The 13,877-nt window shown below is 42.7% G+C and overlaps 1 protein-coding gene across 3 annotated transcripts in view; it reads right to left on the minus strand.

The window, feature by feature from the left end:
* Positions 1–1,256: 1,256 nt before the first annotated feature.
* rab11fip5a (RAB11 family interacting protein 5a (class I)) overlaps positions 1,257–13,877 on the minus strand; it is a 31,011-nt gene continuing 18,390 nt past the window's right edge. Inside the window, exons 3-6 of one of the 3 annotated variants that reach the window (XM_044142750.1) lie at positions 13,201–13,774; positions 6,446–8,902; positions 5,208–5,352; positions 1,257–4,129 (exon numbers count right to left, since the gene is read on the minus strand). In XM_044142750.1, the coding sequence (XP_043998685.1) occupies positions 3,872–4,129; positions 5,208–5,352; positions 6,446–8,902; positions 13,201–13,774 (3,434 nt within the window). In that variant the 3' untranslated portion in view covers positions 1,257–3,871. The remainder of the gene's footprint in view (positions 4,130–5,207; positions 5,353–6,445; positions 8,903–13,200; positions 13,775–13,877) is intronic. The other 2 variants (XM_044142751.1, XM_044142752.1) reach the window with 2 other exon arrangements.

Raw genomic sequence — 13,877 nt, forward strand, 5'->3', positions numbered from 1 at the left:
GATATAATTTTACTTCTTTCCTATGGAAAGTTATGGAAAGTTTCTGTTTATACCATAGGTTTGAGGTGCCTTTCTATATTAAAGAAAAATATATAAAGTGTCACATATTTCAGAACGTCTCTCATTTTACGACTTTGTTGTAAACGTCTGACAGTGGCAAAACTTAAAATTTCCTGCAGAGCCTTTTAAAAATAAAAAAAGAAAGAAAATTGTCCTTCAGGTTTATTTTAAAGTTTGAGTACAATTGCAAGTCTCAGCAGTTTTTTTCCAAGGAGTAATTGGATTGAGCAATATTCTTTTAGTTCATTTTTATTATTTTATTTACATTGGGACATTTTTTTTTCTCTTTTTTTGTATCATTTTTCACCAGAAAGAACATATCAAAGTTTATATGTCAGATTTCATGTGTTAGACAATAGATGACATAAATCAGTAATGTCAGGAACTAATTAAATTGATTCAAACGCTATATAAAATTATGTAATATAGTCAGTGCTGCATTATTCACTTCATAGTTTTTCCATGTAACATCAGGGTGCCCCAAATGTGACCCAGGGGTCATTTGAGGCCGAATCAGTCACTGTTTGTGGCCCCCAGGCCACAGTGGACACTTTGGGAAAAGAAAAAGGGTTTTCTCTTTTATTGACCATATTTTTGGTTACATTTTAACTCTGCAGTAAATAGACTCCCCCCTCTCTATATTCATTAAACTTGGCCAAAAACAGCAAGAGGAGAGCCACATCCTGTTCTTGTTCAGACTGAAGAATGTTTCTAGTCCAAAAATGAAAACTGACCTAAAAAATACATGGGAATTGTTTGCCTTTCTTTTGATAAGAATCACCAGAGACACCTTTGTATGTTTAGGACCAACAACAATTTACAGGTTTGCTTTCTATTATGATTGTCGCTACCTTGTTTAAAATGTTGCATTTCTAGTATATGATCAAACAGATAAAAATAAGGTTTCAATTAGTGGCCGGCCGAGGAATTGGCCTCGTTTCTGTCATGTCAGCGTTTTTAAAGATTGGTGATTGGCCCAACAATTGCAATTGGTGCACCCAGAGTTTCAAATTTTTTTAAATTTGACCACTTTGGCTTTCGTGGCAAAAAAATGTGGATACCTAATATATATGAATAACACACGTCACATTAAGAGTGACATCGACACTCGTGGTTCCAAACCGGCGGTGAGCGGAGCAGGAACGATCCCGACTCCATCGACACCAACAGGAAATGACCACAAAAGACACGGTGAGCAGGAAACACAAAATACTCTTTATTAAATATACAAAATTTGTGAAACAGAATTGCATCACGGATTGTAAACGTTCCAGTCTTACACTGAGCACATTCTGCCAGCTTCACACTCGAGGACAAAACACAGTCGATTCAAAAGGTAAATAAAAACCTCGCCAAATGGAAGACATGAAAGAGAATGCTTATTCGCCCAATCACCTCTTCTACCTGTCTACAGTCATCTGCACTCTTCGTACTGAACGGATGTGATGACATACGTGTGATTTATTTTATTAAATTTTTTTAATGTTTGATGTTTTGAGCTTGATGGCGAATCATCGTCAAGGCGTGGAAGGAAGGCCTAGTGCTTAACCACAGAGCGATTAGGAAAGTGCAATACGGCGTGAAGTCGATCTAGCTATACCGATGTCACAAAGGGTACAGCAGAGTTATTCTTCTGACGATTAAGTAGTGCAAGAACATCCACGAATGCTGTTTGAGGTGGCATCATATCAGAATACTTTATGGTGTATCAATCAGCTCTACAGGTTAAGTTTCAAGGCTGTGTGTTTATGATTTTGTTTTCTTATGTTTTATTTGTTGTTTTTGGCATGTCACAGTAAATCGCTGCTAATACTCATTTTCTATTTGTATGCATACAGTTGATTCTTGTGCTAAACGATATGACAAAGCGCAATAATTAGAGATTTGATAGCTTTCTTTCAGCAAACGGATGGCTTTAAGTCCGCCCGAACGCAAAGTACAATGAAGTGCTAGCCTAAAGAACGTCGAAGGAAAACAAACTCAAAAAATAAAAGTAAGGCAGCGTTTGGCAATTTAATACACATACACGCCAAAAATGCGGTCCCTTTGTGGCAACTCATGTGTTAGCAACACACGCATGTGAGGAAGCAGGACGGAAGATACCGATGCTGTCGCCACCTGAATCGGTTAGCTTATAACGCTGAGCGTCGGCGGGGAAGGGAGCTAGCTAGCCAGCTAAAAACAAACAGCACTTATTCTGTGTTCGAAACATGAAACCTATAGTCACATGTTGGCTTTATTAAGAACACTTGAACATTCAGGTCCGTTCTCAGTGCTGTGAAACGGTCAAATGCCAACCCAGTCTCATTTGGTTTGCACGTTTCAAAAGAAGAAAAATGAGTATTAGCCTTCTCTGCTAACAGGCCACATCTCATAGCATCTGAAACGAAAGAAGCAATTTTTCTTACGCTGATGAACTTACTCAACATGAATTCTGAGAATACACTCAGACATACAGAACTTTCTCATATTTTTGTCACGTTCCAACATCAAACTTTTCTGCATAAATCCCAGAGAAATTCCTGTCTGTCATGCTTTAGCATGACAGACAGGAAGGCATCCCGATGAGGAGTGGAAAGGAAAATGATCCAGGGCTCTTAAAATTGTATCCCAAATTTTAAAACAACGCACAATGCGTGGCAAACGTTTAATTCAGCCCCCCTGAACTCGGTTACCTGTAAATAAAACCCAGTGCCGTCGACACTAAGCTGATTCTAAACCAAAAATAAGAAAGCTGATCAGGGTCAAGCTAAATAAACTACAAACCTGCAATCCAAAATGCATGCCACACTTTTTATGCTCATTAAAACATAAACCATGTTTCATTTTCCTCTCCCGTCACAGTTATTTTTGCGTTGTTCTCGCATACAACACAATAAAAGTTTGCATTTGTAACGTGACAAACAGAAAAAGTTCAAGGCTTATGAATGCATCTGTAAAGCTCTGTATTTGGCCCATTTCTCTTCCCTTCCTTCCCTTCTTGCCTGTAGTTGACATATCTGTCGGTCAAGCCTCGACTTGCAGGGTGACTCTGAATTCCCCGCCGTGCTGCGTTATCCATCAGTTACAATTTGCTGCTGTGCGAGTGCGGTGAAGGCGGGGGTGAGTCTCTTCAAGTGCACTCCAACCCTCTTATAGAAAGGTTGGATAAACAGTCGATTTATGAAAATAAAACCCAAAACCTGCTGATGCCTCGTGTCTGAAACGTCAGAAATCCTCTCCCGCATGACAAACACAACACCTTCCAGTTTTAAGCGTCAAAACGTCGTAAGAAATGTGCGAGCGCTTTCTAGGCACACGAGGAAACAGACATCTTCCGCCTTTAAGCTGAGGAGATCAGTCTGAAAGCCATGAAAATGCCCCGCGCTGATCCGACAGTTTGTTAGTAACTGGACTAAAAAAAAAAAAAAATGTAATAAATAAAGACTTTAAATTCCCACTTCAGGAAAATTTTGTGACGACGGAGGCGCCAAGTGAAGAAAGAGGATTCAGATCAGGATGCCAGACTGGCAGCGCCTGGGTTTGGAACCCTCCACCAGGCTCCGGGAGCCTGACGACAACCTGAGGACGCGCTACATTCAGAACCACTGGAGACAAACCCGTCGCCGCAGCCGAGAAAACAGAACGGGGAGAGGGCTGAGGGGCAAGCATGCCAGCTAGAAAACATCACCTCGACACCTCTGGGTGCCTAAATGTCTGTATCAAAAAGGACAGCATAGCAGTGACTAAACAGAGAGCTGTTGTGGAGGTTTTCGAGTGAACATGTGAACTACAAGGTCAGTCATCTGTTGAATTTTTTTTTGTTTTGTTTTCATTTGAACTTGGGGCGCACTTGTAGCAGCGTTGGCTTCTGCTCCATGATTCGCACCAGCAGAGTGTCGATGTAGTCCTCCAGGTCTCGGACCTGAGGCTTCAGCTTCTTCAGCTCCACCTCCCGCTTGGCCAGCAACAGTTTCTGACGCTCGAACTCGGCCCTCTGCCCCTCCAGCTCGGCCTCGCGCTGCACCAGCAGGGCCACCAGCTCGCTGTGGGTCAGGTGGTAGTACGAGCCCGCTCCTTCCGTCAGAGACTGAAGACAGACAGACAGACAGACACAGAGTGGGATCGCTTTTTAAACTGACCTGAAAATTAATACCCGAGGCTATTAAAAGGCTTAAAAAAAAAGGAGCTCAGGTTCAGATGAATAGTTCAGAATTAAATTGGAAAAGAAGAGAGAACCAGGTACTATTTTTATTCCATTTTATATACATGAGCTACTTTGCGTTGGGTTATCATGCAAAATAAATTAAAGTCTTCAGTTTAAACGAGACAAATTGTGAAGGGTTGTGGACAACAGAGATGCACCGATAACTTGGAGGGCCAAGAAGTTGACCTGATTACCCTGATTTGGGGAGATCGGCCGATACTTATATGAGAAACCAAATGTTTTTTTGTTTTTTTTCCCCCCACCAGGGGGTCCTGTTTGTGGGCTCTAGTGTCCCTTTTATCATAGTAGGCTGACAGGAAAGGGGGAAGGAGAGGGGGGAAGACATGCGGCAAATGTCGTCGGGTCCGGGAATCGAACCCGCGACGGCCGCGTCGAGGACTGAAGGCCTCCAAACATGGGGCGCGCTAACCTCTACGCCACCGGAGCACGCCCCGAAACCAAATGTTTTGCGTTTAAATGCGACAAAATGTGAACAGTTATGAACAGCAGGGGTGAACCAAAAATTGGACAGCCAAGAAATCGGCCCGATTTCCTTAGTTTTGGGAGACTGGCTGTTTCTTACATGAGAAACTGATCTGATCCACCCATTTTATCTACCTCTACAAAGTTTGTTAAAATCAGCCACTTTTGTTCTAACAGAGGGCTGACTGACAGATCTGCCCACCTGGTATGGTCAGGACAATCATCACCCCACTGTTGCCAACTTAGCGACTTTGTCACAATATTTAGCAACATTTCACACAAAAAGCAAAATTGGTATTGACCTAAATCAGAATTGGTAGGCAAGGCGTTCTGAAGAACTTCAATCAGTGCACCTCTAGTAAAAACTTTGTCAAGGTTCGTGTCAAACCTACAGCAGCAGTAAATGAAAAGAAATCCAAATTTGCAAGGCCATTAACCACATTGGATAATAGCAGCTTATTCATTAATTTTTTTCTACCTTCTTCCTGTCTGCCTCCTGCTCTGCGATCTGGCTGCTCCTCCCCGGATGGATGGTGGACTTGAGCTTCTCCAGGCCGGTGGCCAGCACTGACCGCTTCTCCTCAGCCAGTATGGCAGTGGTCAGGGGCTTCACTGGGTGGGGGCTTCAACAACAACAACAACAAAAAAACAAACACAGTGAGCCATTCACATTATCCCAACGCTGACCCAACTCCCAACCTGCTGCCTGATGAGCTGCCCGGCTATCACTCTGGTGGTCATAGTGGAGGTCTTATATTTATAACAGCAGCCGAAAGAAAAGAAACTTTAATCTTAGCTTTTATTGTGAAATGTACACAACTTCCTTTGGAACAATATCTTCCTCTGGAAACAATGGCCGTGTTTGGAAACTGTGGCTTCCTTTCTGAGCACAAACAAACATATACAAGCTCTCTGAAATCATAGTATGAAGAAACATATGAGACAATGTCTTCATAAAAGCACAGGAAGACAGTTTCCTGTGTCAATGACCTACATGCAGAAAACCATCACTATCTTTAGTGCAACTGATGCAAGATTAGTCCCTATTAAAGCCCAGTTGAATTTTTTTTTGTTGCCCTACAGTATGACACCAGACATTAAGGAATCCAAACCAACATTGTACTTCATTTTGATTAAGATCGGAATAGGGTTAACAGGTGTAAAATGTGTAAATGTGGTGAAAATTAATCCTGAAATGAAGGATGTAATTGTATGCATAGGTGTAATCATGAAGAAGGATTGTGTGAAGAGTGTTATTATCCCAAGCTGAAAAGGAAATGACAAAACAACACCTTTTTCCTCATGTAAAAAGCTTGGTTTCTGGTTGATGTATTGGCTGTGTTAGAACACTGGCTGTCCCAGAGGACAGGGGGGGTTCTGCATGTGTGTGTGTGTGTGTGTGTGTTGGGACAGAAGCGTGATAGAACTGAAGGTAAAATAATAACTGCTAATTGGCCCGAGGCTTTAGTTTCCCCCTCTCCTGTGACCATAGGACACACAGACGAAACCTGCAGAAGAGTCCTGTTGACACCAGAGGAAGTCTACGCGTTTCAACAAAAGCGACGAAACGAGGAGGATCACACCACAAAGAAGAAGACGACTCCCGAGAGTCAGCACAGGAAGGAAGCAAGGCAGAAGCACAGGAGGAATACGAGAAGACGAGGAAGAAATCCCTTTTCCACCTTTTCACCCAGCACTGAGCACGTGCGACCTCACCTGCTCGGCTGATCGGCCGCTTGCCGCCGCTCGGTTGCATCCAGCGTGGCGCCGGGCTCTGAGCCGGGTGGCTCTGTCGCCGAAATGGTTGAGAGGGGAGAGAGGGCAGAGAACGCTACATGGAAGCTACTGCTTTCAGGAATTAGAGAAGGAGCAAATGTGTTAGGGAAAGGGAAGACAGGGTCTAGCTGAGCAAAGGAGGATTCCTGTATTGCGCAGGGATCGCTCCCGAAAGAGGAAGGGAAAAGTTGGTCAAAGGCAGGTGCTAGCGTCCCCTCGGAAAGGGAGCGCTGCAGCGCGGCATGCTGCCCCTGTGGAGACTGTAAGAAGATGTTGTCCTGATTTCCCTCCCCTATGTCACTGTGGATCTTTGGATTAAAGCTGTTGTCTGGCAGAGGGGCAGGCAGAGCCTGTAATCCATTGCCCCCTGTCAGGCTTGTCTCGAGGTTCACCAAGTTGTCTTGGTGGAACTGGAGGAATTCTCCAAATATCTCATTCGTGTTGACCTCAAAGTTTGATGACTGCGATAGAGTTGTAGGATCCATTATCAAAAGATCATCAGGGACTGCCTGAACGTTGCTCATCTCACCACTGCGGGTTGAGTTAACTGAGAATAGCGTTTCATTCAGCTCTGACCTGTTGGAGAATGAGTGAGAATCACAGGTTAAGTAGTCCTGTGAGTCAGCGCTGAAATAATGGCTGTGGCGTAAGGTGTTGCTACTCTGTTCAGGGGTCTGTATGTTCAACCAAGCGGTGTCAAAGTCCTGGCTAGGACTGCTTGCAAGGTTACTGACATTGAGGTATTCATCAAAAATCCCAAATTCCACATGAGAATAAGGGCGAACTTTCTGCGCCTCTGAACCAGTGTTCTCACTGGTCACATCCAACAAATCCTGCTTGACCTCGGGAGATGAGGTTATGACAAGTACCGATGGTAGTGTGGAAGAGAATTCATCGTCTGAAGAAGCAGGCATCAATTCTTCCATGGCATTGTTCTTAGAACGAGCGCCAAAATCCTGAGAAGGTTTGACAGCGCGATCTTTGCTTTCTTCTTCACCATCATTGCTTGATTGCTTAGACATAACAGGCTTCGGTTGAAGTGTCTGCAACAGATCATGGTTCAGATCAGGAGTTTTAGGTGTTTGACTACCTCTAGGTTCACTTTCTGTTTCCTTTTCCGACATTGTCAGAGAAAGAGGCTGAAACGAGTCTCCTAAAATGTTCCAACCAACCATTTCGACATGGCTATCATCTGGCTGATTGACAGTTTTGTGTGAATCAGCAATCAAAAACTGATCAATGGACTTGTCAGCGATGCCATCTCCACACTCTGAGGTCTTTACGGTTTTTACAGTAGTCGAGTCGGAGGAGTTCTTGAAGTGAAGGACTGTGCTTTCTGCCTCCTCAGAAGACGACACAGAGAATTTCTCAGATTGAGATGAAAAACAGGAGAGCCCGTCTTCTTCGGTCGAACTGCCGAGGCCCGACGAGCTGGGGTCTGGAGAGCTGCTGTTGTTGTTGAGTTGTGCAGATGAGATGTGAAAGGGAGCAGTATTGATATTAGTGTGCGTAAAATCATTCGTAGTGTTGCTGTCCTGTTCGGTCACAATGAAATCAGTCGGTTCAGGGGAGTTAGTAGGAGTGTTTAACGTCGAGTCATCACTGTCAAAGCTTCTGTGTTCTGGGATCGTTTCAAGGAATTGCGGAAAAGTGTCAAAGTGAAGTGCGTTGTTGTTCCTCATCTGGAAAGGAAGTGAAAGTTCATTGGATAAAAATCTACCCCCAGGCTGATCACAGAGAACGTCATTAACATTTGCTTGCTCGTTTGCATCCGGGACTGGTTGTAATTCAGCTTTACTACCGTCGTGTTCCAGTGGATGGTCATCGACTGTGTTTTGCCGTGTTCTGCTTTCCATGGCGAGCTCCTCGGGAGACTGCAGTCTGCCAGCTGCAAACGCCTCAAATGATTCGTCCCACTCTGAGTCCAGGTTACGCTCCTCAGCAGACAGAAAGGGGTTTGACAACTTCTTAATTAAAGGTTCTTTATTTGCTAAGTGAACTGGAGGGAGAGGTCTCTCAACAGGTTGGTCTTTGGGATCAGCCGTGTCCTCTACTGTTGGGCTATCTTGCATCAAGTCAGGATTACTTGACTGTGGAAAGAGGTCGGTTATGGGGGGCCGGGAGCTGGAAAGATAAGGCAAAGGAGGCAGCGGTGACTTCAGTGTCTGGTTAGTTAACATATCTGTAAAGAAGGGGTTGTGCTGTAAGCGGGAGTAGAAAGGGTTGCACTGGGATATGGGAGGCGGTGTGGTCTGTGAACGGGAAAAGGGGTTAGTGTGGTGCAGTGCGGAAACCAAAGAGGTAGGATCACCGGGGACACCCGGGGGCTGGTGACTAAGTGGAAGAGGTGGTGGGTGGGGGTCAGTGCTGGGCTCTAACTTAGTGGAGACCACCAGGCTGTGAAAAGAAGGACACACAGTCCTCTCAATTAGTCAGGATTGTTCACATTGCTCAACGTAAGCTTGCAAAAAGCATTTGGCTCAAGTCACATTTTAAAGGCATACTATGCAGAGTCTGTCCCATTGGCATACACTGGATTGTTTATTAGAGGATAAAAGATGTTATTTTACTGGTTTCGATTTTATAAAACAAAGCCTGCTGCCATAGTGCTTCATTCAAAGACAATAGAAATTCAGCCAATGATGTAAAATGTTTCTCTAGAAAAGAAAGTGCAGACATTATAGAGCTCCTTAAAAGCTACTCTTAACCTTTGAACCATTTCATGCCCCAATCAGAAACTCTAATACTTTTCACTGGGATTTTATCAGACAGGCTAAAATAATCTAATTATAGTTGAAGTGGAATGAAAATGACAGCTTTCACAAAAAAATGATAAAAATCTAAAATGAACTTGCAAATAGGGTAAAATGTCACATACTGAGTAAAATTAGTCCACTTTTGTGCCATTTAGTCTTAGCATACAACACATCCAGTTGTTCTGTGAAGGCCTTAGTGGTTTATCAAAGTGCACAAACTGCATCTAGAAGAAAAAAAGTAAGAATGCAGTTGTGAATAAGCAGGGTCATGTCATAAAACCAATCGACATGGTCGTCCATCTGAAGCGTCGGGGGACAGGAATCTCTCAAAATAATTAAAAAACTTCTATTTATATTTTAGTAAAATCAAGAAATATTTGTGCCCTTCCTAGAAATATGTGGAAATAATAAAAAACAAAAGGAGCAAACTTTTTCCTGTCACCACATTTCTCCTCCCTGACAGGAGAACCAAGACCCCAAACATAAGGCCACAGTTTCAATGACATGGTTTAGCTCAAGGTATTTTTTTGTGCTAAAATGGTCCAGTCAAAGTTCAGACTCAAATTCAATTGTTCATTTGTGGCAGCAGTCGGTAGTTGAGTTTACTGGATGCTCCTCATCAATTTGAATTGTCTCTAAAACGATATATAGAGACATATTCAAAAAGACTGGAAGGTCTTAAAAGGTGGTTTTACAAAGTATTACCCTGATGAGGCCAAAATATAAATGCAGGCCACACTAATCAGATTTTAAACTGTTAAAATCTTTGAAAACAACATCTCCAAAGTTTTTTTTTATTCCTACATTGTATTAGATTACATCACATGAAATCCCAATAGATTTCACAAGTTTGTAGAGGTAAGAGAATAGCATGTAAAATTAATCGAGGGTGTGAACACTTCTTCCAAACACTTAAACTGTTACAGCTAACAAAAAAGGCCATAAAAACAAAAAAAAATTTCTGCACCACGTGAACTTTATGACCGCCGAGCCACATCAATATTCTTATTTACAGTGAAAATGAAACCAGAGAAAAACAAGCTGTGATTCATGCTAACATCGTTAACCTCTGAAAGTCCTAGAATGGCTCAGACAGAAAACTTCTTATTTTTTCAACAAAAAAAACATATTTATTCCCATTTTAAGAAATTCTTCAGATTTTGGTTCATTGAATGCAGCATTAGGTGGCAGCAAAGCAGAAAAAAACCATGTGTAAAATCATAGTTGATATTCTGCATGGTATGCCTTCACACATTATTTATGTATTTTTTTTTACATAGAGTTGTTTGTAACATATATTGCTTATAGAAAGAAAATTAAAATCACATTTGATCAAATAATGATTAATGAAAACCATCTACAATCTTGATAATTGCTTCCTTATAAATATAAAACCACTAACTAGTACCATGTTAGAGCAAGACATCACAAAATATAGTACTAAACTTTCATTACACTTGATAGTAAACACATAAAAAGCTTTTAGCTCTTTAACCTAGAAACGCTACAAGGTTTTTTTTGGCTGGCTGCTATTATTAGTCAACTGACACTTGTTGCTCAGCAGTCGTGCAGAAAGCTGATTTCTCAGGTATACTTTTCAACAAAAACAAATGGCAGCTGCCATTAAACACAAAGGAGAATTTAATTTTTTTTTTTTTTTTTTTTTTACAAATGCAACAAGAAAATAAGCTTGTTTACATTTTAGTGGCAGCAGAAGCGCAAAAGCAAACAGAATGGCGCTATCGATTAGCAGCAGACACAACAGGTTTATGGAATAAGATCAGCTTGTAAACTAAATGTTTTATTTTCTTCATCCTAAACCTCACAAATTATTTTCAAAAATGTGTATATTGCTGTTAAATTTACAGTGAGTAAAATATACATCAAAAAGGCGTAAATACGTTGGACTCAAAGTCGTTCATGTTTAACTTTTCAATCTGTTCCTTCCATTAAAGCTTGAGGTTGTTGCATGACAAAATGGATGGAAAAAAAGTGAGCGGGTGTGAAAAGTTTTTCAAGGGTTAGACGAGAGTTATCTGATGCCTCAACAAAAAGACTAACAGAATGAATAAAAAGCTACGGTGCGGCGGATGCATTTCATCACTTTAGAGTGGTACAAAGAACCACAAATGACGGCAAACCAATAAAAAAAAAAACTATCCGCTTAACAGTGTGACCGGTGGAAAGGTCCACGTCTCGGCCCTTTTTTTTGGCTGCTCAAACAGGAGTGACCGACCTGCACACACGCGCGCCGGGACAAAAAACGAGAGCAGCGACGTCTCCAGATCACGTTTCCAAAGAAACGGAGCGTTTATTCTGTTGCGGCGTTATGCTCCGCACACGGTTAGCGTTATAAAAGCAGCTCCACTCCTCCATCTGCATTGCAGACTTCTCCTGTAACCAAAGACTTGGAGCAGAAGGGACGTGTTCAGAGCCGGAGGCTCATCTGTAGTACTGGAACAGAGCGCTGCGCTCATTTTGTTCTCGCATCAGGTGTTTGGCCCACTTCTATCTGGGGAAAACATTAACGCGGCGATGCATGTCACCGGGATTTAATGTGATAGAGCAACACAAAGCAGCAGGAAATTGATGAATGGCTCATTAACTCTGCCGTAAATAAGAAATCTGAAAAGTGTGGTGTGCTTTCGTTTCCCCCAGGATTTCTCCATTTTGAGCTTCACCCATCTTCAACTCAACTGTGAGCAGCTTCCCTGTCACTGCTGAAGAAAACCATGCCCACAGCATAATGCTGCCATCACCGCCTTTTGTGCATAAGCTAGTAAGTAAAGTAAGTGAAGTTTTATTTCTATAAAACCTTTCAAAGACATATGAGCCATCAGTTTTGAGTCCATTTGTACTACTCATGTCCCTTTAAATTTACCCTCAGGGACAAATAAAGTCATTTGAATGGAATTCAATTGAATTTAGGTCACAAAGTGATTCAAAAATGTAAAACATTTAAAACAACAAAAAACATTAAGCAGCTTTTAGTTTCTTAAAAGACAGAGAGATGAAAGAGGCTGCTTGTGTTCAGCTTTATTTAGGTTTGTCAGAGTAAATGCAATGAGATACAGTTGCACTCCACACATTTCAGATGCCGGTATGTCAAATATATCAAACTCCATCCATCGTTTTCCTTTCCACTTCACAGTTATGCTCTTCTTTCTGTTGATCCGTCATGAAAAATCCCATGTAGATACTTAAAACGGGAAGCGAAAGTGGTGTTCACTCGCACTAAATATAGCAAAACCCACAACTAGAGTGGCGTTGAAAGGCTACTCCAGCTGGTTGGAGAACAGGTTCAGCATTCTTCCACAGCGTTAGGAATGTAGGTGTCTGCGTTCAGCGGATCAGGTAATTAGTCTGACACAAAGAAAACAGGTCTGACAAGTCGTGCTGTGTCAAAAGGCCACTGAACGCACCGACCAACTTGTTTAGAATGGCAGCAAACTAAAGTTTATGTGGGTTTTCTTGCAGGTTTGGAAGAGCTGAGTCACATTAAAGTAGAGGTTAAGTTAACAGGTCAGAGAAATAAATCAGTTTATTAAAAATAAAAAGATGTTAAATCAAGTAGGCAACTTTGATATACATATTCTGCCTTCTAATTTTTCTATTTCAATTACTTGTTTATGACTTGAGTTGTTTTAATTTCAGCCGCCACAAAATGAAACGACAATCTCTCACATTAACAACTTGTTTTTTGCCATTTGTAGGACAATGAATCAGGTTATTATTATTTTTTTTTATGTTAAAGCCAAAGTTGTTGACCTAAATTTAAAAACTCATTACATCCAAAAACCAGAATTCCACATGAGTTTATTTTTTGAAGATGAAGACGTTCTGACGTCTTCTGACGTTTCTGTTGATCCGTCATGAAAAATCCCATGTACTTAACTACATGTTAAGAATCTACATTGGTGTGTCGGCTGCGTATCTCACCTGGGTTTGTTGTGCGAGTCCTTGGATCCGAACCACGCTCTGTGTTTCTCCTCGGTGGCGGCGGCGCTTTGCTCAGACTCGCCTTTGGACTGGCTCTGACCCTTCCCCGCAGACTCACTCCGCCCATGCGAGAACAAGTTCCTCCTCTGCTTTTTCACCTGACTCTCCGGCTCCGCCTGGGAGGCGTCTGGCAGTGACGCCGGTGCCAGCCGCTCCTCCTCTCCGGCCCCGCTCTGCCCCAGGGCCGCCACGATGGCCGCCCTCTCCTCTTCACCGGCCCTGTCGAAGGACCAGCGCCGGCCATCCCCTGCGGGGCCCTTGGGCAGCTCGGCGGAGGGCCTGGTGCTGAGGTTCTGCAGGGAAACGGAGTGGGCCACGGACCGCTGCAGCAGCAGTCCCGGCCCTAAAGAACCTGACGGTCTTCCTGAGCCTCGATCCTGGGCCTGGACTTTGGACGCATGGCTTCCGTTTACACAAATGGTCGGGGGAGGCACTGCGATGGTGATTTCGCCGGCATCGTCGCCGAACTCGCATCTGAGAGAGGACGACTTGGGCGAAGTGTTTGCTGTATGTTCTGCAACAAGAGAGGGCAGAAATGAGGAGGATTGAAGAGCGAAATGCAGGAAAAAGGCCATCTTTGTTTTTTTCTGAAACAATCATTAGCTTTATAGTAATAA

This window comes from Gambusia affinis, linkage group LG16 (genome assembly GCF_019740435.1).
Source record: "Gambusia affinis linkage group LG16, SWU_Gaff_1.0, whole genome shotgun sequence".
NCBI lineage: Eukaryota > Metazoa > Chordata > Actinopteri > Cyprinodontiformes > Poeciliidae > Gambusia > Gambusia affinis.